This window comes from Ranitomeya imitator, chromosome 1 (genome assembly GCF_032444005.1).
Source record: "Ranitomeya imitator isolate aRanImi1 chromosome 1, aRanImi1.pri, whole genome shotgun sequence".
NCBI classification, from domain to species: Eukaryota; Metazoa; Chordata; class Amphibia; order Anura; family Dendrobatidae; genus Ranitomeya; species Ranitomeya imitator.
This window is the reverse complement of record NC_091282.1, coordinates 1,188,177,324-1,188,200,450: the sequence shown is the minus strand read 5'-3', so window position 1 is coordinate 1,188,200,450 and position 23,127 is coordinate 1,188,177,324. Positions and strand designations below refer to the sequence as shown.

At 46.9% G+C, this 23,127-nt stretch overlaps 1 protein-coding gene across 5 annotated transcripts in view; it reads left to right on the top strand.

Moving 5' to 3' along the window:
• Nucleotides 1-22,887, top strand: part of WFS1 (wolframin ER transmembrane glycoprotein) — a 54,861-nt gene extending 31,974 nt beyond the window's left edge. For all 5 annotated transcript variants that reach the window (XM_069744807.1, XM_069744808.1, XM_069744810.1 and 2 more), the window contains 2 exons: nucleotides 2,058-2,203; nucleotides 17,503-22,887. In XM_069744807.1, the coding sequence (XP_069600908.1) occupies nucleotides 2,058-2,203; nucleotides 17,503-19,311 (1,955 nt within the window). In that variant the 3' untranslated portion in view covers nucleotides 19,312-22,887. The remainder of the gene's footprint in view (nucleotides 1-2,057; nucleotides 2,204-17,502) is intronic.
• Nucleotides 22,888-23,127: the final 240 nt, after the last annotated feature.

Sequence of the window (23,127 nt, the reverse complement as noted above, 5' to 3'; positions counted from 1 at the left end):
GCATCTCGGAAGTCTGGTCAGCCTATGTAAATGGACTTTTAAAGGGAGTCTATTAGCAGGATTTCACCCCTCAAAACTATTTGTACACATGTGGCTCTTTCAAAGAGTCCAGCAATAACTTTACATTGCCATTGTGTTCCTCCATTACTGAGAAATCAGCATTTGAATGCATATGCAAATAAGGCTGAAAAACTGTCCACATCTACAAGCGTGAAGAGGTGGCGCTAGGAGAGGAATAGAGCTGGAGTGACGAAGGCTTCAGATATACCATAGCTCTTCAGTCTAATTTGCATATCAATTCAAAAGCTGATTTATCAGTAAGGAAGGAACCATGTAAAGGTATTGCTGGACTTGTCTTTATGTGCATATGAATAGCTTGGTGGGAGAAATGCTGCTGCCAAATTCCCTTTAAATGACGGCCATCGGCTTCTATGTAGCTAGTTGGAAGTCATTTAACCGCACGGTCGGGTACCTTGCTGGTGACTGGGCATATCAGATATTTCGCAAACTGTAATAATCCATTGACGAGAAGAATATTGACTCTCAATTTTCAATATATTCATAAATTTCCAGGAGGAGTAACAAAGGAACAGTAACTTTGCTCACAACTGTAAAATGCGTTGTTGACTAAAATAATTATATAGCTTAAGTATTTGCTAAACAGACTTGTTTGGAGAACTTCTTTAAAAGAAGTCTGTTCAAAACAAGCACAGACACTCGGTGCACACTTGGTGAGACCAAACATTTTAGTGCATCTTCTGACCCTATTTTCCATCTATGTAGACCCTTATCTTGCTTGACATTTATAGTTTTACCAAAGCTAGGGGAAAACTGGGATAGATATAAACACCCTCCCCCCCCTCCCCCCCCCCCCCCAAAAAAAAAAAAAAAAACAACATTGTATTGAACGGTTTTGCTACACCAAGGCTACACTGTACTCCTGTTTGTTTTGAACAGTTATTGTGCACGTACAGACTGTGATTAAACATTGAAACATCCAACTTGTGGGAATTTGGCTAATTCTGGCCATGGGAACTGCTAAACTTGGAATATAGGCTCCATAGGTACTGCTAAACTTGGGATGTTGGCTCCATAGGTACTGCTAAACTTGGGATGTTGGCTCCATAGGTACTGCTAAACTTGGGATGTTGGCTTCATGGATTCTGCTAAACTTGGGATGTTGGCTCCATAGGTTCTGCTAAACTTGGGATGTTGGCTCCATAGGTTCTGCTAAACTTGGGATGTTGACTCCATAGGTACTGCTAAACTTGGGATGTTGGCTCCATAGGTACTGCTAAACTTGGGATGTTGGCTCCATAGGTTCTGCTAAACTTGGGGTGTTGGCTCCATAGGTACTGCTAAGCTTGGGATGTAGGCTTTGTGGGTTCTGCTAATCTTGGGATGTTGGCTCCATGGGTACTGCTATACTTAGGATGTTGGCTCCATGAGTATTGCTAAACTTAGGATGTTGGCTCCATGGGTACTGCTAAACTTGGGATGTTGGCTCCATAGGTTCTGCTAAACTTGGGATGTTGGCTCCATAGGTTCTGCTAAACTTGGGATGTTGGCTCCATGTGTACTGCTAAACGTGGGATGTTGGCTCCATAGATACTGCTAATCTTGGGATGTAGGCTCCATGGGTATTGCTAAATTTGGGATGTAGGCTCCATGGGTATTGCTAAATTTGGGATGTAGGCTCCATGGGTATTGCTAAACTTGGGATGTAGGCTCCATGGGTATTGCTAAATTTGGGATGTAGGCTCCATGGGTATTGCTAAACTTGGGATGTTGGCTCCATGGGTATTGCTAAACGTAGGATGTTGGCTCCATAGGTACTGCTAAACTTGGGATATTGGCTCCATGGGTTCTGCTAAACTTGGGATATTGGCTCCATGGGTATTGCTAAACTTACGATGTTGGCTCCATGGGTTCTGATGAATATTCCTTCCACCACTAGATTAAGAGAATGGGGCTGTTGGAGACAGCTGAATTTTTACATTTGCCATGTAATGTATTTGTTATTTTACTTTTATTTTATGGTTTTACTTTTTGTGCAGCTAAGAGCTACATTGCTTTGGATGACTTTGTGGAAATTACAAAAAAATACGCCAAGGGGATCGTACCATCAAACTTGTTCCTCGATGATAATGAAGATGATGAGTTTGCAGGAAAGAGCCCAGAGGAGCTGCCTCTCCGACAAAAGGTAGCGCAGCCGTATGTCAAGAGTGCCCATTCCAATGGCGGGTGTCTCTCCAAATTATATTTATATAATTAAGAGGTTTTTGTTGGATGCTATATTATAAAAATATATTAGACTACTCCTCCTTTGTTTAGCATGTGGACATCGGTGTCAATCAATTTGTGTAGAATCCTTTTATAGTGTGTAATCTGTGCATACTCAAATTCGGATAAAAATAATTATGAAGTGAGTGGGAGGAGATAAGCTGCGATAATTTATTTTAAATGGTTAATCCACTGTTATCTGTGTTATTTAACATTGTAATTCTGTCTGTGAAGATGAGACTACTGAAAAGTCATCTTTACGCAATAGGAAGTTGAATCTTTTGGCCAGTGTGAAAACTGCAAAATTTCAGTTGTATTGTGTTTTGTTTTTGTTTGTTTTTTTATATAAAGTTTTCTATTTTTTTTAATTGTGATCTGAAAATTTAAATGTGTGTATGTATATATATATATATATATATATATATATATATATATATATATATATATATATATATATATATATATATATATATATATAAAAAATACATTTAACATAAACCTATTGAATCAATACATTTTTGGTGACACATTCCGTGTAATTCTACAGTAATTGAAATAAATTTCAGGAGACAAGTATTCACAATGGATTGGTGCAGAACCAATCTATTTGTAGAAATTTGCAAGAAATTAGTGTTTTATAATCATCCGTACTGAGTATAGATGATGATTAGTGTTGAGCGATACCTTCCGATATCGGAAAGTATCGGTATCGGATAGGATCGGCCGATATTCAAAAAATATCGGATATCGCCGATACCGATACCCGATCCCAATGCAAGTCAATGGGACCAAAATATCGGAATTAAAATAAACCCTTTCATGCCTTGTAGGTTCATTCTACATGAAGGAAAACAACTAAGAATAATGTAGGATGTATTGTGGGAGGTGGCGGAGACATTAAAGGCAATGAGGTTTAGCCCAATCAAATAGAATAGCATGGTTTTTTTTTTTAAGACGTTCGGAGTGAAAAAGATATTGAGTATGTAAATTTTTTTTTATTTTGTCAGATATTGATGTTTCACTATTCCACGCCCTTCCCCTTCTTTTTTTTTTCTTTTTTTTTTTTTTACTTTTCCCACACTTTCATCTTCATCATCATCATCAGCATCTTTGACATCAACTTCTTCTTCACCTTATTCATCTTCTTCATCTTCTACCTATTTTTTTTTTTTATTACATTCTTCATATTCATTTTATTCAACTATTATTATTCTTCCTATTCTACATATTCTTTTTATTCCACTGTTATTATTCTTCCTATTCTACTTCTTCATCATATTCTCATTTGTGACAGGCATTCCCGTAGTTGTTATCTATAAAAGTTGGAAGATTACACCTTCCGTTCTGCCAGTCACAAAAGTTACATTTGTCCGCGTTCAGTTTGGCCTGCAGCATCAGGCTTTATCCAGGGGCACCACGAGGAGGAACGGACTCACCCCCATACACTGCTTAGTCTTCTTCTGCATATAATTTAGATAATATCTTTTGCTCTGATATTAAGTCTTATGCTTAATGTTCTTCTGCTCTTTGTTCTGCAGCCTCTTGTTCTTCTGCTTCTCGGTCTTCCATGTCGTCGTCTCCAGGGTCGTCGTCTCCAGTGTCGTCATCTCCGCCGTCGTCGTCTCAGCCGTCGTCGTCGTCGTCATCGGGGTGGTCTTCCGGGTCGTCGTCGTCGTCATCGGGGTGGTCTTCCGGGTCGTCGACTTTAGGGTCTTCAACTTGGAAATGTAGCAGAAGGTACAAGAAGGCTGAGAAAATGCCAAGAACTAGCTGATGGAACTGGAACTCGGATGGCTACCCGAAGGTTCAAGAGCCTATGGAACTACCGAGGACCAGCTGACGTTACTGGAACCCGGTTACTAAGCAGGAGGTACCCGTGCTAAAAAGCACTACCAAGGACCGCCTGACGTTGGCGGAACTCGGATACCCAGAAGGAGGCACCTAAGCCAAAGGCTCTGCCCGGAACCAGCTGACGGTACTGGAACCAGGATGGGGAGCAGAAGGTACAAGAGAAAAAGACACTGCCGAGAACCAGCTGACGGTACTGGAACCCAGATGGGTAGCCGAAGGTCCAAGAGCCAATGGAACTACCGAGGACCAGCTGACGTTACTGGAACCCGGTTACTAAGCAGGAGGTACCCGTGCCCGAAAGCACTACCAAGGACCACCTGACGTTGGTGGAACTTGGATACCCAGAAGGAGGCACCTAAGCCAAAGGCTCTGCCCGGAACCAGCTGACGGTACTGGAACCAGGATGGGGAGCAGAAGGTACAAGAGCAAAAGACACTGCCGAGAACCAGCTGACGGTGCTGGAACCAGGTGGTGGACCCCAAGGCCCACAGGAGAGGAGAGAACAGCTAGGCCGCGAGGCAGCCGCAGTTACCGAACCCCAACAGTCCTACAGGGGGAGCTGGGCCTACTGGCACTACAGAACCAGCCTTGACTACCAGTTCACGCAGCCCACATAGGAAGCTCCTAAACTGGAGGCACCCTGGAGTTGGCTAACCCAACCGCACCACGACGGGGCAAGCATAGGCGTCTCAGTGAGCTTGACACAACCCGGAAACAGCTGGCGGTGCTGAAACCAGGCTTGGCACGAGGGAGTACCTGTGACAAGAACACTGCCGAGAACCAGCTGGCGGTGCTGGAACCCAGATGCGTTGCCTATTAAAGATTGTCTTCCTAGAGCCCCAACTAGCGGTGTTGGAGCTAAGGGTAAGCAGGGGGAGCAGAGTGTAGGCCGAAGCCTGCACTGGAGGCAGCTTTGTGTCTGCGTTGCGTTTGCAGGACACTTTGCCGGCTACACAGTGGGGGAACAGCTGGCGTTGCTGAACCCCACTAACACAATGGCGGGTGTTTTTCTCTGTGCAGCTAGCACTTGCGGTCAAAAATTAGCGATGTTAGAGCCCGTGTTGAAGCAGGAGGAGGAGTAGAGGAGCAGAGTGTAGGCCGAAGCCTATTTGAACCAATTTCAAAGGAAACCTTTAACCCCCCCTCAGGTGTTACAAAGTACAAGAGACACACCTTGTGCAGTATTAATGCTGCACAAGTGAAAGGTTGCTCTATTAATTTGTCTACTTGCACACGCTGAATGAAAGACGTACACAATTTAGCCCATTCTACAGTCAAACTGTAGTGGATGCGTGACTTGGCTTTTTAAGGAGACGCAGCACAGGTGTCCCAAATAACGCCTTGGTGCTTGGCGCAGCTTCCTGAGCGTTATTTGCTGTACAGGAGTCTGCGCTCTTGTGTTATCCCTTGGCAATGCCCTGTTAGAGCTGCCCGTCTTATGACCTCATTTCATGTTGGCCGGTGCGGTTAACGATGGCCATAAATCCCAGACCCACAGTGCCTTTTCATAAAGTCACACTGCGGTGCTGTGATTCGTGGCCTTGAGCAGTAAATATTTTGGCCGCTCACACACGTCCTTACACCTGCTTCAGACTGGGCGGCCTCTGCTGATCCCTTCTCGCATGCCGCGGCCATGAGGCTGCACAGTCTGAAGAAGGCGGAAGGAGATGAGTTAAGACAGGTGAAGATATGCACTGCTCGTGCCCATCAATCACACCCTCGCAGTCAAAATAAGACAACGAGGAGCATTGTTTCAGGCAGGGCGGACGCACAGGCGCAACAAGCCAACCAATGATGTCAGAAGACGGGAAGCGCTACCAAGGGGGTGCTGCGTATCATTAGAAAGGAAAGTCACACCTCAGGGACAGTGGAATGGTCTCAATGAGACACATTTTGTACGTTTTGAGTTCCATGTGTGCAAGGAGAAAAAGTCAGCCACCTTGTACAAATGCAGCAGTACTGCTGTACAAGGTGGCTGTTATACATAGAAACACCTGGGGGGGTGGGGGGCAGGCTCCCTTCAATTTCAGTTCATGTGCCTGCGTGGCGTTTGCAGGACACGTTGCCAGCTACACAGCAGGGGAACAGCTGGCGGTGCTGAACCCCACTAACACATTGGCTGGTGTTTTTCTCTGTGCAGCTAGCATGTCCGGGCAGAAACTGGCGGTGTTTGAGCCCGGGGTCAGCAGGAGGAGGAGAGGAGCAGAGTGTAGGCCGAAGCCTAGTTGAACCAATTTCAAAGGTTACCTTTAACCCCCCCCCTCAGGTGTTGCAAGGTACAAGAGCCACACCTTGAACAGCATTAATGATGCACAAGTCAAAGGTTGCTCTATTTAATTTTGCTCCTTGCACACGCTGAATAAAACACGTACACTATTTAGCCCATTATACTGTCAAACAGTAGTGGAGGCGTGACTACTAGTCTTTTTAAGGAGATGCAGCACAGGTGTCAAAATTTACACCTAGCTGCTGTGTGCAGATTCCTGAGCGTTGTTATTTGCTGTACAGGAGTCTGCGCTATTGGGATCCCTTGGCCATGCGCTGTGAGCGCTTCCTGTCTTCTGACCTCATTTAATGTCGGCCGTTACGGTTAGCGATGGACATGAATCCCAGACCCACAGTGTGTTTTCAAAAAATCACACTGCGTGGATGGGATTCGTGGCCTTGTTCAGTAAATATGTTTGACGCTCACACATGTCCTTACACCTGCTTCAGACTGGGCGGCCTCATCTGATCCCTTATCGCCTGCCGCGGCCATGAGGACACCCAGTCTGAAGAAGGCGGAAGGAGATGAGTGAACACAGGCAAACATATGCACTGCACATGCCCATCAATCACACCCTCGCTGTTCAAAAAAATAAGACACCGAGGGGCGTTGTTTCGAGCAGGGCAGTCGCACAGGCGCAGCCAGCTAACCAATGATGTCAAAAGACGGGCAGCGCTAACAAGGGTGGTGCTGCGTATCATTAGAAAGGAAAGTCACACCTCAGGGACAGTGGAATGGTCTCAATGAGACACATTTTGTACGTGTTGAGTTCCACGTGGGCAAGGAGAAAAAGTCAGCCACCTTGTACAAATGCAGCAGTACTGCTGTACAAGGTGGCTGTTTTACATAGAAACACCTGGGGGTGGGGGGCAGGCTCCCTTTAATTTCAGTTCATGTGCCTGCGTGGCGTTTGCAGGTCACGTTGCAAGCTACACAGCAGGGGAACAGCTGGCGGTGCTGAACCCCACTAACACATTGGCTGGTGTTTTTCTCTGTGCAGCTAGCACTTCCGGGCAGAAACTGGCGGTGTTTGAGCCCAGGGTCAGCAGGAGGAGGAGAGGAGCAGAGTGTAGGCCGAAGCCTGCACTGGTGGCAGCTTTTGGTCAGTTGTGCCAGCGTGGCTTGTGCTGGACACGATGCCGACTACACAGCAGGGGAACAGCTGGCGGTGCTGAACCTCACTAACACATTGACTGGTGTTTTTCTCTGTGCAGCTAGCAGTTCCGGGCAAAAACTAGTGGTGTTTGAGCCCAGGGTCAGCAGGAGAGGAGCAGAGTGTAGGCCGAAGCCTAGTTGAACCAATTTCAAAGGTTACCTTTAACCCCCCTCAGGTGTTGCAAGGTACAAGAGCCACACCTTGTGCAGCATTAATGCTGCACAAGTAAAAGGTTGCTCGATTTGTTTTGCTCCTTGCACACGCTGACTAAAACACGTACACTATTTAGCCCATTATACTGTCAAACAGTTGTGGAGGCGTGACTTGTCTTTTTAAGGAGACGCAGCACAGGTGTCAAAATTTGCACCTAGGTACTGGGCGCAGATTCCTGAGCGTTGTTATTTGCTGTACAGGAGTCTGCGCTATTGTGATCCCTTGGCCATGCGCTGTGAGCGCTTCCTGTCTTCTGACCTCATTTCATTTCGGCCGTTGCGGTTAGCGATGGACATGAATCCCAGACCCACAGTGTGTTTTCAAAAAATCACACTGCGTGGCTGTGATTCGTGGCCTTGTGCAGTAAATAGGTTTGCCGCTTACACATGTCCTTACACCTGCTCCAGACTGGGCGGCCTCAGCTGATCCCTTATCGCCTACCACGGCCAGGAGGCCGCACAGTCTGAAGAAGGCGGAAGGAGATGAGTTAAGACAGGCGAACATATGCACTGCTCGTGCCCATAAACCACACCCTCGCTGACAAAATAAATATGACGAGGGGCGTTGTTTCTAGCAGGGCGGATGCACAGGCGCAGCCAGCTAACCATGATGACAAAAGACGGGAAACGCTACCAAGGGGGGTGCTGCGTATCATTAGAAAGGAAAGTCACACCTCAGGGACAGTGGAATGGTCTCTAATGAGACACATTTTGTACGTGTTGAGTTCCACGTGGGCAAGGAGAAAAAGTCAGCCACCTTGTACAAATGCAGCAGTACTGCTGTACTAGGTGGCTGTTATACATAGAAACACCTGGGGGGGTGGGGCCAGGTTCCCTTTAATTTCAGTTCATGTGCCTGCGTGGCGTTTGCAGGTCACGTTGCCGGCTACACAGCAGGGGAACAGCTGGCGTTGCTGAACCCCACTAACACATTGGCTGGTGTTTTTCTCTGTGCAGCTAGCACTTCCGGGCAAAAACTAGCGGTGTTTGAGCCCAGGGTCAGCAGGAGGAGGAGAGGAGCAGAGTGTAGGCCGAAGCCTGCACTGGTGGCAGCTTTTGTTCTGTTGTGCCAGCGTGGCTTGTGCTGGACACGTTGCCGACTACACAGCAGGGGAACAGCTGGCGGTGCTGAACCCCACTGACACATCACCTAGTGTTTTTTCCGTGTAGACAACACTTCCAGGTGGCAACTGACAGTGTTGAAACCCAGGGAATCAAAGAGGAGCAGAGTGTAGGCCGAAGCCTGCAGTGGAGCAAGTTGAAAGGGAACCTTTAACCCCCCCCCCCCCCCCCCCAGGCATTTGTTGCTGAAAGAGCCATCTTGTACAGCAGTAATACTGCACATGGAAAATGGTGGCTCCGAAAATTATGCTCCTTGCAAACGCTGAAGTACACACTCATATAATGTGTCCCCTCACACCGTCAAACCATCCCGGAAGTGGGACTTTCCTTTGTAATGTGACACAGCACAGCCGTCATTCCAACCCCCTTGGTGCCGGGCGCCACCTCCTCAACGTTGTTTGGTTCTGTCACGGAGCCCGCGCTGTAATGTTATCCCTTGGCCATGCACAGTTAGCGGTGCCCGTCTTCTGACATCATGTAGGTGTCAGGCTGGCAGTGCCTGTGCGTCCAAGCTGCCCGAGATCCAACCTTGCAGTGTCATCTAATGTAGTCCCACTGCGGGCCAGGGATCCATGGGCATGCGCAGTGCATATCATCGCCTCTCACTCACCTCCTTCCTGCTTCTTCAGACTGTGCGGCGTCACGGCCGTGGCATGCTATTGGGGATCAGCTGACGCCGCCTAGTCTGAAGAAGCGTGAAGAAGGGGAGTGAGAGGCTAGTATATGCACTGCGCATGGCCATGGATACCAGGCCCACTGTGGGATCACATTAGACGACACTGCGAGGTGTGATTTCGGGCAGCGTGGACGCACAGGCGCAGCCAGGACGACAACAAATGTCAGAGGACGGGCAGCGCAAACTGTGCATGGCCAAGGGATAACCTAACAGCGCAGGGTCCATGACGGAATCAAACAACGCTAAGGAGGCAGCGCACGGTGCCAAGGGGGTAGCAATGACGGCTGTGCTGCGTCACATTACAAAGGAAAGTCCCACCTCCGGGACGGTTGGACGGTGTGAGGGGACACATTACATGAGTGTGTAGTTCAGCGTTTGCAAGGAGCATAATTTCAAGAGCGACCTTTCCCTTGTGCAGTATTAGTGCTGCACATGGTGACTCTTTCAGTAACAAACGCCTAGGGGGGGGGGGGGGGGACAGGTCCCCTTACATTTTAGTTGTGCCAGCGTGGCGGTCGCATGACACGTTGCCGGATACACAGCTGGGGATCAGCTGACGTTACTGAACCCCAATAACAGAGGAGCGACTGTTGACTGTGCACACAGCACTTCCAGGCACCAACTGGCGGTGTTAGAGCCCAGGGACAGCAGGAGGAGCAGAGGAACAGAGTGTAGGCCGAAGCCTGATTGGAGCAAGTTGAAAGGAAACCTTTAACCCCCCCCCCCCCCAAGACGTTTGTAGCTGAAAGAGCCATCTTGTGCAGCACTAAGGATGCAAAAGGAAAAGGTTGCTCTTTTAATTATGCTCCTTGCAAACACCGAAGTAAACACTAAAAATGTGTCCCTTTATACCGTTAAACCGTTCCGGAGGTGCGAATTTCCTTCGTAATGGGACACAGCACAGCTGTTATTCCTATCCCCTTGATGCCGTGCGCTGCCTCCTCAGCGTTGTTTTAAGCTGTCACGGAGCCTGCGCTGTTCTGTTAGCCCTTGGCCATGCCCAATTAGCGCTGCCTGTCTTCTGACATAATTTGGTGTCAGGCTGTCAGTGCCTGTGCGTCCACGCTGCTCCAGATCCCACCTCGCAGTCTCATCTAACGTAATCCCACTGCGGGCCTTGGAACCATGGGCATGCACAGTGCATAACCTCGACTCTCACTCCCCTCCTTCCCTCTTCTTCAGACTGTGCGGTGTCACGGCCGTGGCATGCTAGGGATCAGCTGACGGCGCACAGTCTAAAGAAGGCGGAGGGAAATGAGCAAGAGCCCGAGGGGAAGATATGCACTGTGCATGCCCATGGATCCCAGGCCCGCAGTGTGACTCAATCAGAAGACACTGCAAGGCGGGATCTCGGGCACCGCGGCCGCAAAGGCGCAGCCAGCCTGACACCAAATTATGTCAGAAGACAGGCAGCGCAAATAGGGCATGCCCAAGGGATAACAGAACAGCGCAGGCTCCGTGACAGCTTAAAACAACGCTGAGGAGGCAGCGCATGGCACCAAGGGGGTAGGAATGACGGCTGTGCTGCGTCACATTACGAAGGAAAGTCCCAGCTCCGGGACGGTATAACGGTATCAGTGAACACATTTTATAAGTGTTAAGTTCTGCGTGTGCAAAGAGCTAAAAAAAAAGAGCTACCTTTTCCTTGTGCAGCATTACTGCTGCACAAGATGGCTCTTTCAGTAACAAACGACAGGGGGGGGGGGGGGACAGGTTCCCTTACAATTAGGTTGTTGTGCCAGCGTGGCGGTCGCAGGACACATTGCCGGCTACACAGCTGGGGATCAGCTGACGTTACTGAAACCCAATAACACTGGGTCGTATGTTTTTACTGTGCAGCCTGCACTTCTGAGCCGCAACTGGCGGTGTTGGAGCCCAGGAATAGCAGTTCAGGTGGTAGAAAGATGAACACAGCAGGAGACCTGGATGACACCCAATTACTTAATCAGGCAGAGGAGTGGCAAATTCCTGCGAGATCCAGGCCTGGTTCATTTTCAGGAAAGTAAGCCGGTCAACGTTATCGGAGGATAGTCGCATGCGACGGTCTGTTAGTACACCACCTGCGGCACTAAAGACACGTTCCGATAAGACACTAGCCGCAGGGCAAGCCAGCACCTCCAATGCATACTGGCTTAGCTCTGGCCATGTATCCAGCTTAGAGACCCAAAACTTGAACGGGGAAGAGCCGTCTGGGAGTACAGTAAGAGGGCAAGCCATGTAGTCTGTCACCATCTGACGGAACCGTTGCCTCCTGCTGACTGGAGTCACCGGTGATGGTGTAGACATTTGGGGCGGGCACACAAAAGTGTGCCAGAGTTGTGCCATACTGGGCTTGCCTTGGGCAGAGGCACTGCTTCTGCTCCCTCTTTGGGCAGAGCCTCCCCCACTGCCTCGACGCACTGAGCTGCTTTGTAAAGCACTAGCAGCACTCCTCTCAGTTGGACAGGAGAAGATGATGGAATTCACCAGTGTGTCGTGGTACTCCCACAATTTACGCTCCCGGGTCAACGCAGGGATGAGGTTTTGGACGTTGTCCCGGTAGCGAGGATCGAGGAGGGTGAACACCCAATAATCAGGCATGTTAAGAATGTGCTCGATGCGGCGGTCGTTTCTCAGGCACTGCAGCATGAAATCCACCATGTGCTGCAGAGTGCCAACTGGCCCAGAAACGCTGTCCCCTGCTTGAGACATGATCTCTGCCCGCTCGTCATCACCCCACCCTCGCTGTACACACTGACCACTGGACAATTGTGTCGCTCCCTCCTCTGGACGGAGCTCTTCCTCCTCCATTGACTCCTCCTCATCCTCCTCACAAATTGGCCCCTGCGTACCCCTTTGTGAGGAACCACGTGGCGCTGACTCTCCAGAAGCTGATGGAAAAGGTGACTCCTCATCCTCCACCTCTTCCACAACATCATCCCTTAACCCTTGCAAAGTTTGCTGAAGCAGGCAGATAAGGGGGACAGTCATGCTGACTAGTGCATCATCTGCACTTGCCATCCGCGTGGAATAATCAAAAGGACGCAAAACCTGGCAGACGTCCTTCATAGTGGCCCACTCTGTGGTTGTGAAGTCTGATCGGCGCTGACTGCGACTTCTTTGCGCCTGATGCAGCTGGTACTCCATAACTGCTTGCTGCTGCTCACACAACCGCTCCAACATATGTAACGTGGAATTCCACCGGGTAGGTAGGTCACATATGATGCGGTGTTCCGGAAGGCGGAATCGGCGCTGCAGAGCAGCAATGCGGGATCTGGCCAAGCTGGAACGCCGCAAGTGAGCACACTCTAGGCGGACCTTGTGCAGCAGGGCATCAAGATCCGGATAGTCCCTCAGAAAACTCTGCACAACCAAATTGAGCACATGTGCCAGACATGGGATGTGAGTGAGGTTGCCAAGGGCCAAAGCTGCCACCAGATTTCGGCCATTGTCACACACTACCATGCCTGGCTGGAGATTCGCTGGCAGTAACCACACATCGCTCTCCTGCTTGATGGCATTCCAGAGCTCCTGCGCTGTGTGGCTTCGATGCCCCAATGAAACTAGTTTCAAGACGGCCTGCTGACGTTTGGCCACGGCTGTGCTCATGTCGGTCATAGGTAAACGTTCACGGGTCCATGTGGAGGTGGACTGTGACGGATCCTGCAGAGAGGAATCAGAGGAACTGGTGTAAGAGGAGGAGTCGATGCGTACAGACTGGATTCCTGCAATCCTTGGAGTGGGCAGGACACGTCCTGCGCCACTCGCACGATCTGTACCTGGCTCAACAACATTAACCCAATGGGCAGTGAGGGAAACATATCGCCCCTGTCCATGCTGACTGGTCCACGCATCGGTGGTGAGGTGGACCTTGCTACTGACGGCGTTCAGTAGCGCATGTTTTATTTTTGCCTCAACATGCCTGTGCAGGGCAGTGACAGCCTGCCTGCTGAAGTAAAAGCGGCTGGGCACCTTGCACTGTGGGACTGCCAATGCCATCAAGTCACGGAAGCTGTCAGTCTCCACCAGCCTGAACGAGAGCATTTCCAGGGACAACAGTTTGGCAATGCCTGCATTCAGAGCCTGTGCTCGGGGGTGGTTGGCCGAGAATGCCCGCCTTTTCTCCCATGCCTGGACTACCAATGGCTGTAGAGTAGACTGGGAGTGTGAGGATGACTGGGAAGGTGGTGCTGTGGGTGGAATTACACTAGGTCTCTGGACAACAGTGGAGGAAGAGGCAACACGAGATGAAGAGGTGGTAGCTGCCGCTGTTGGTTGGCCTACGTCTTCACTGTGTTTCTGTAACTCCACCGCGTGCCTGGTCCGCACATGTTTCCACATATTTGTGGTATTGAGGTTGCTGACACTTTTACCTCTTTTTACTTTCTGATGACACAGCTTGCATTTGACAAAACAAATGTCATCTGCAACTGTGTCAAAAAAGGACCAGGCACTGCAAGTCTTGGGAGCGCCCTTTTTGGCTTTGGAAAGAGACAGGCTCCTAACGGGTGCCAAAGTGGAGGCTACAGGCTCCGCAGTCTTCCCCCTCCCTCTCCCTCTTTGGCCCGTAAGGGGAAGCTCTTCCTCAGAGCTGCTCCCACCACCTTCCTGTTCCTCACGCCACGATGGGTCAAGGACCTCATCATCTCCACTACCCTCTGCCACCAACTGCTCCTCCTGGGTAGTCTCGGCAGCACAGTACGCATCAGAAAGCGGCACCTGAGTTTCATCATCAGATGCGTACTGCGCTGTGGTCACCGGAGGCACTGGCCCACCTGCCTCTTCAGAGTCAGAGAGATAAAGCTTTTGGGCATCACTGCACACTGCCTCTTCTTCCATTTCTCCAATGCTGCTTGGCTGGCCCCCTGTTTCCAAGCCAAGAGATTCAGAGAACAGAAGTAGAGACGGCTCCTGTCCTGGGCTCTCTGACTGCCTGGCCAATTTGGCAGGTGGTGAAGAGACAGATGGCTGCTCTCCAGTGCTCTGTGCCTGAGAGGATGTGGCACTAACTGAAGTCGATGCCGAGGCGTTAGCTGCCATCCACCCGACAACGGCTTCAATTTGGTCTTCACGTAGCAGCGGTGCACGGCGCTCTCCGACAAAGCTGCGCATGAAGGACTGTTCCCTGCTGAAACTGAGTGACGACGAGTCACCGGCGCCCGCAGCAGGCACAGAATCACCACGTCCTCTCCCTGCTCCTCTCCCTTCTCCGCGCCCACGCCCACGTGCCTTACTCCCTGCCCTCTTCATCTTGTTGACAGATAAAGATAAGCAGAAAAGTACTAAGGCCTTAGTGTGCTTATTCCTGTAATGCTCCTCCTAACAGGTGTAAGAAACACTAATGTTGTAAATTGTGGACTAAACGTTATTATTTTTCAAATGTGGCCTACACAAGTGTTAAGTTGTGTTTGGTGAACTTAACTTTTTTTTTTTGTGCAGATCGGGCTACAGAGCTAGTTTAAATCACACGGAGACCGTGCAGACAGCCGTAAACGGCGCTGCAAGGCCAAAAAACCCTCCTCTCGGTTATCCTATATAGTGTTTTTCCACTATTTAGCTGGATACGAGTGGAAAGACACTAATAGGAATTTTTTTTTTTCAAATTTTAAACAGGCTGCACTATTTGAAAAAAAGGAAATTGTTTTTCAAGGTATGAGGCAGTAACGCACCCTGAGCTGAATCCAACCGGCTATGGCTGCACACAGACTACAGGGCGAGCTGCGCTCACACAGAGACCGTGCAGACAGCCGTAAATGGCGCTGCAAGGCCAAAAAACCCTCCTCTAGGTTATCCTATATAGTGTTTTTCCACTATTTAGCTGGATACGAGTGGAAAGACACTAATAGGAATTTTTTTTTTTCAAATTTTAAACAGGCTGCACTATTTGAAAAAAAGTAAAATTTTTCTCAAGGTATGAGCCAGTAACGAACCCTGAGCTGAATCCAACCGGCTATGGCTGCACACAGACTACTGGGCGAGCTGGGCTCACACGGAGACCGTGCAGACAGCCGTAAACGGCGCTGCAAGGCCCAAAAACCCCCCTCTAGGTTATCCTATGTAGTGTTTTTCCACAATAGAGCTGGAGACTGGTGGAAAAACACTAATAGGAAATTTGAGAAAAAATGTGCAGCAGGCTGCACTAAGAGCAAAAAAGGACAACTGTGTGAGGCAGTGTGAACCCCCCCTGAGCTGAATACAACCGGGTATATGGCTGCACACAGACTACAGAGTGAGCTGCACACACACACACACACACACAGAGACCTTGCAGAACGCTGTTAAAACAGCGCTGCAAGGCAAGAGCAAGGTGAACAGTGAAGAACACACAGCGTTTTGCTAAATTAGCCTTTGGAAAGGAAAATAAAGCAATTAGCTAGCTCGACTGGCCCTCAGTTAGAACACAGCGTCCTGTCCCTAACTGAAATCACAGCAGAGTGAGCGCAAAATGGCGGCAGCGTTTTTTATAGTGCAGAGTGACATCATTTCAGCAGCCAATCCAAGCCTTGCCAGTACTTGCATGCCCACCATGCTAAACAGGATGTGCCCACACTTCCAATCATTCCTCATTGGCTGCTGCGTTCAGTTTGAATTCTGGGAACTTCCGATTCCGGTATCCGATACGCGGGAAGTATCGGAATTCGGTATCGGAATTCCGATACCGCAAATATCGGCCGATACCCGATACTTGCGGTATCGGAATGCTCAACACTAATGATGATAGATTCACGACCTATGACATATAAGTACGTCATGGGTCATGTATCTCCCTCTGATGCTGGCTCAGCCCTTCCACGTGTAGCACAGGCGATCACATGATCGCAGCTATTGAAGCAAAGAAAAAAAAAAAAAAAAAGATTTAAAAAAACACAACAAGTCATGTCAACCCTTCCTTTTGCCCCATTCAAACAATAATAATAAAAAATACACGTTTGTCCAAATTAAAAAACAAAACAAAAACAATCTGATCTGTGAACGAAAACGAGTAAAAAACGTCTGCATGTTGCGCAACAAATAAGTCATCGCCCAGCCACAGATCCCGGAAAATGGCACTATTATTATTATTATTTAGTTTTAGAATTTTATTTTATTTTTTTTTTTTTTCACCACTTAAATAATAAATGGTATCTGCGTACTCATAATGACCTGGAGACTCATAATGGCAGGTTAGTTTTAGCAATTAGTGAACATAGTAAAAAAAAAAAAAAAAAAAAGTGGATTTGCAATTCTTTTTGCAATCTCACCGCACTTGGAATTTTTTTCTTGTTTTCCAGTACAATATATGGTAAAATCAATGGTGTCATTCGAAAGTACAGCTTGTTCCGCAAAAGACAAGCCCATACACAGCCATATTTACAGAACAATTAAAAAGTTATCGCTCTGGGAAGAAGGGGAGCAACTAACAAACACACAAAAAAAAAACCAGAAAATCCTAAGCTCGTGAAGGGAGTTAAAAGGGTTGTCGAAACACACTTGGACAACACTTTCTCAATTTCTATATTCTCCCAAATAAAAACAGCCTGTACTTGTCTTCCGTGCTCTTCGAGTGATGCCGGCGCTACATGACTTTCACATGAGGCTTGCAGCCAATCCACACCGGCTAATCGTCAACTTTACACTCTCGCATCTATTGGACAAAACTGGGATCTGGAGGAAGTCCGAACGGATACTGCTCTCACTTACTCCAGATATCATCTTTGTCCTAGCAGCTAGCCTTTGTGAATTCCTCCAAATGTCCATTTCGTCTGACGAAAGTGAGAGTATGTGGCCAATAGTGGCCGCTGATTGACTGTAACGGCATCGGAAGTAAATACAGGCTGTTTTTTTTTTTTTTTGTTTTTTTTTACACGGGGGAGGAATGTAGCAGTCGAGAAGTTGTCTGAGTAGTGAATTTCCTAAGTTTTGAAGGATTCATGATCTAATTTATTTAATGTCTTTCACCATTTATCTCTTTTCCTAGATTGTGAAGTATCCACTACATGTCATCATGGAGCTTAAAGAATACTTGATAGACGTGGCCTCCAAGGCTGGGATGCATTGGCTGTCCACCATTGTACCTACACATCACATCAATGCACTCATCTTTTTCTTCATCATCAGTAACCTCACCATAGACTTTTTTGCCTTCTTCATCCCTCTAGTCATCTTCTACTTATCCTTTATTTCTATGGTTATTTGCACACTCAAGGTTTTCCAGGACAGCAAAGCCTGGGAGAACTTTCGAGCCCTGACGGATCTTCTACTTCGTTTCGAGCCGAATCTGGACGTTGAGCAAGCCGAAGTGAACTTTGGTTGGAACCACCTTGAACCCTATTTATATTTCTTGATATCTGTATTTTTTGTCATCTTCTCATTTCCCATATCAGACCGACACTGGATTCCTTGCTCCGAGCTGGCTATCATATCCATCTTCTTTACAATTACCAGCTACTTGAGTTTGAGCACGAGTGCAGAACCGTACACTCGGAGGGCTTTACTAACTGAAATTGCAGCCGGAGCGCTCACCTTCGTTAGCGTATTGCCCAATTCTGTACCCTATATTGGTTTACTTAGCAAAACTTTCTTTGCTGTGCCAGTAGGGCACTTTATTGTATTCCACATAAGTATCCCTTGCATTTTCTTCATCTACTTATTTTACCTCTTCTTTAGGATGGCTCAGTTGAGGAATTTTAAGGGTGTATATTGCTATCTTGTCCCCTACATGGTTTGCTTCATGTGGTGTGAGCTTTCGGTTGTGATTCTTCGGGAATCTACCGCCATTGGCCTTATCCGTGCATCCATTGGCTACTTTTTCTTTCTCTTTGCTCTTCCCATTCTTGTAGTAGGCATTGCTGTCATATGTGTTGTCCATTTTATTAAGTGGTTTTTGACTTTAGAATTGACTAAGATTGTGGTAACCCTCGTATTGTGCACCATACCGATAGGTCTTCGTTGGTGGTCAAAAGCCAGCTACTCTGTAGTCGACATGTTTAAATCTCTTACAAAAAGCTCCATTGTCAAGCTGATATTGGTGTGGATCACCGCCATCTTCATGTTTTGTTGGGTATATGTCTACCGTTCAGAAGGGATGAAGGTGTACAACTCTACGCTGACCTGGCAGCAGTATAGCTTTTTGTGTGGTCCTAGGGCATGGAAAGAGACCAACATGGCAAGGACCCAAATTTTGTGCAGCCACTTGGAAGGTCACAGGGTGACATGGACAGGGAGATTCAAATATGTCCGCGTCACGGAGATCGACAACAGTGCCGAATCTGCCGTAAACATGCTTCCTCTTTATGTTGGAGACTGGATGAGATGTTTGTACGGAGAAGCCTACCCACTCTGTGATCCGCAGAATGTCACCATGGAAGAAGAAGAACTTTGCCGACTCAAGTTCTTGTCCAAATATGCGTGCCATATGAAGAAATTCGATCGGTACAAATTTGAAATTTCGGTTGGTATGCCATTAAACAATAAAAATGGGAACCGAACCCTTGAAGAAGACGATGTTACAAAAGATATTGTTCTAAAAGCGAGCAACGAGTTCAAAACAGTGTTGTTGAGCTTACGGCAGGGGAGTATCATAGAATTTAGCACCATCCTCGAAGGACGTCTAGGGAGCAAGTGGCCAGTATTCGAGCTGAAGGCCATCGGCTGCCTCAATTGTCTTGCTAAGCTGACTCCCTCCTCCAGACATGTCAAGATCGAGCACGACTGGAGGCTCAGTGTCCACATTGCCGTAAAATTTGCCTTTGATTTTTTCTTTGCCCCTTTCCTCTCTGCTGTGTGAGAATGTCACTAGTGTCCTGGTGACCTCCAAAAACCAAAGAGAGCTCCTCTAGTAGCTGCCACTTCTGCACTTTGCCTAATGCCTTCACAAAAAGAGTGCTGTAAAAAAATAAATAAAAAAGTGTAGGGAAAAACCTGCGGTATTACACTGGCTACCAATTTGAGGTGTTTTATCAGTTTTCACTTGCTGTTTGCACTTATTTGCACTAGTTTTATTGATGACACATGCAAAGCTTTGGTTTAACATCGGTTTGGTATTTTTGTTCTGTGACTCCTTTTTTACTTTCCTCATGTTATAGGTTGGGCGAAGTATTTACATTTATTCAACAAATTTAACACTGCATTTAATCTGCTCCCAAAAGTGAAATATTCTATCCAGTGTAAATAAATGAAAATAACTTTTGCTACTTGAAAACTGTCCATAAGCTGCTGTTGACTGATCCTGTATTATCTGTGTTTAGTATAGACGGCAGGTTATCTCCTTGGTCTATGCGATATACTGGAGGTCTATTTGCATCATTAGCACTTTTAGCATTAGTAACATTTTGTTTTTTGTTCTTTTTGTGCAAATGTCGAATTTTGGGGGATTTTTTTTTTGATAATGTGCACAACCCCATAGAATAACATGGGGAGGAGTCAAAACCACAGATGGCACTCTTTTTTGATTTTTACAGTCATGTTTACGAGCCCTTATTCATGGGCTGTGTCTGGTATTGCAGCACATACATTTTTCATGTTAAAGGGTTGCTCTCTTTAACCTTTAAGTAGCACACCACTCCCCTGCCTTCTGGTGTGCTGGGGGCTGTGTGCCCCTGAATTTCAACATTTTCAAGCAGGAGCCAGCTGTGCTCTCCCCTCTATCTTGTTACAAGCAGAAGCCGCATTGCCTCTGCAACATCGGAATAGTGCAGCAATCTGGCCGGCTTCAGCGTCTCCTAGATGATTGGCCGCCTTTGATACAGTACAAAGATGACTGGAAATCTAGATAAGGAGCAGTACAAAATACTTAAAATCCTTGTATTTGTAAAAACAAGCAACTTGGCAATTTATGTCTTATTAAAAATAATCTCATTTTTCAAGTACTTTGCAATTTTAGCAAATTTATCATGTGGTGATAACCCCCATTTAATGGGGCTGGTCTATAGTATTGGACCATGGCCCGTGAACAAAAGCGGTGCTGCTCACCAATTTGAGTCAGCAGTTAGGTCCAGTCCTCCTGGTCACAGTCTTGTGGCTAGGGCTAGTTCTGCTGATCAGTGGTGGTCCCAGCAGTGGAAAAAAACACAATTTTAACAATTATCACCCATATGGAAAGGTGCATTTATGCAGGCTGACTAGTGCACAGGTTGATGAACAGTGATGAGGACAGAATGATCGCTAATGCAGTCGCCATGCAATACCGGTTACCATGAACTAAGATTATCTGCTCTTCTATGTGCCTCCACACTGTATTTCTCGTAAGTTAGTATGTGTATATTCATGTGTTTAATACTCGCCAGTAGTGATAAGTGGACATGATCGGATAAGGTGTTATCTGAGCATTTTCGGGTGCTAATCAAGTGTCTTCAACGTGCTCAAAAAGTATGTTCGAGTCCCCCGTGGCTGCATGTCTCGCGGCTGTTTGACAGCATCAACACATGCAGGGATGGACTGTTTGACAGCTGCGGGACATGCACCCGCGAGAACACTAACACATTTTTGGAACACGCCGAAGACACTCGGTTAGCAAAAAATATTATTGAAAAATGAGATCCATAAAGAGATCTGGCAACAGTATTACAAAGATGCAGAATTATTAATTTACCAGGTATAGACTGAACATCAATCCAGGGTGGATCGTCGCAGTGATTAGCCTTCATTTTACCGCGCACGCTGCTACAGTATTATAGATCAAAATTCGTTAACCGCTATCATTACATGTACAGATATAAGTAACCTTGTCTTATAAGTGCTGTCACGATTTACATATTGTGTATTAAAGGGAATCTGTCAGTAGGTTTTTGTTATTTAACCTGAAAGCAGCATAATGTAGGGGGTAGAGACTAATTCCAGGGATATATCACTTACTGAGCTGTTTGGTGGTGCAGTTTTCAATACAATCAATGAGTTATCAGGAGGAGATTATCATTGTCTGACAAGCTCTCACGTACAGGCCGGTCCGGCTAATCTTTGTAACCCCGCCCACATTACTGATTGGCAGCTTTCTGTGCAAGCTGCCAATCTGTGGTGTGGGCGGAGTTATACACTGCTAAGCATTCTGAGCACTGCTAAGCATTCAGAGCACTGCTACGTCTACATAAGAGAAGACAAGGATTCTATATAAAAAATACACCATTCAGTCTAGTAAGCAATACATAGGTGGACTCCAGCTCTCTGCCCCTACATCATGCTGCTCTCACATTACATAGCAAAAACCTACTGCCAGATTCCCTTTTAAGCACAGTGTGAATAATAAGATATATTAATCAGTTTTTTTTCATATCTCTTAATGCAAAATCTGATTATTAATGCTCTGGGAAGCATACCCATTGCTAGAGATGATCTATAAAACAACAACCAAAGCATTTACAGAAAAAAAAAGAAAGTATCCGAACCTCTCATTTAGCTTTATACAGGTTATACAGAGCTGCGGGACAATAAGATATATAATTTAGATACAAAGCGCAGTGGGTGCTTAATGTGGCCTGTAGGACAGTGGTGTAGTATAGGTAGGTGGGCACGCTCTCACTTTATCTTTGAGTGGTGCGGCAAGTTCTGGGCTGGTGCCCCCAATAAGCTGGGGCTGCTTTGATATATTGGTTGGTGTTCTTGTGCCTAAGGTTACTACGCAGAGTGCAGCAGTCACAATGATCTTGTCATCAGCGGCTGCGCTCTTCATAAGCAGCAACAGTCGACAAAAGCTTAGACTGTGATCTGAAGTGAGCTTTGTCATCTTGGTCACTGCCTATGCAGAGCACAGTGGCCAAAAACAAATTCCTCTTGACTTCTGCGCTCTCCCGTGACCCGAGATGACAAATGTTCCAAATGTCACCTCCCGCTGCTCCTTGGCTTTTGTCATCGGGAAGCTGTGCCAATTTTTATTTTAAAACGGTGACCTCTGTAAAAAATAGAAAAAAAAAAAAGGGTTTATTTTTTTTTGTTACACTTATTTGTGTAGTTAAATAGTTGCATAAAAAAGAAATACAAATATAAAATGTTGTTTTTTTTGTTGTATTGTCCATTTTTTTTTTTTTTTCTTAAACTATTCTTCAGTACATGTGCGTTGGAAAAAAGGGGTTTAATAGAGGATTTGTGGCAGGAGCTCGGGGAACAGACCTTTGGTTACTGAACGTAAAATATTTGTCTTGACCTGAGCATTGGCAAACCATGCTATGCCACTGATGCCGGATGAAGCATGAAGATTATGACGTATAAGCTGCCTCTACCCTACTGTCCTTTGTGTGTAGTTCATCCTTACACAGCTGTATGGACACACGCCACTATCTGTGTCATTGTATATAGGCTCCATTAGAATCAGACTTCAGTGAATTCCCAGAAAATGATGCCTTATATTGTAAAATAAAGTTTGTCAATCTTCCTGCCTTAGTCTCATTGTTTTCTTTTCTTCATACTACTGTTACAGTTTTTGTTTCTGGTGAGACAGAAAAGTAAGGGTGCTTTCACGTTGCGTTCCAGCACCGTCAGGACGTACGTCTGAAGCCCCTTCAACACTGGATTCAAAAGTATGCACCAACAGGGTCATAGACTATATAATGGTAGCGGCAGAACACACGTCAGAGTGTCCGCCTCCAGTAGGTGTGCATTCCCGAAAACGATT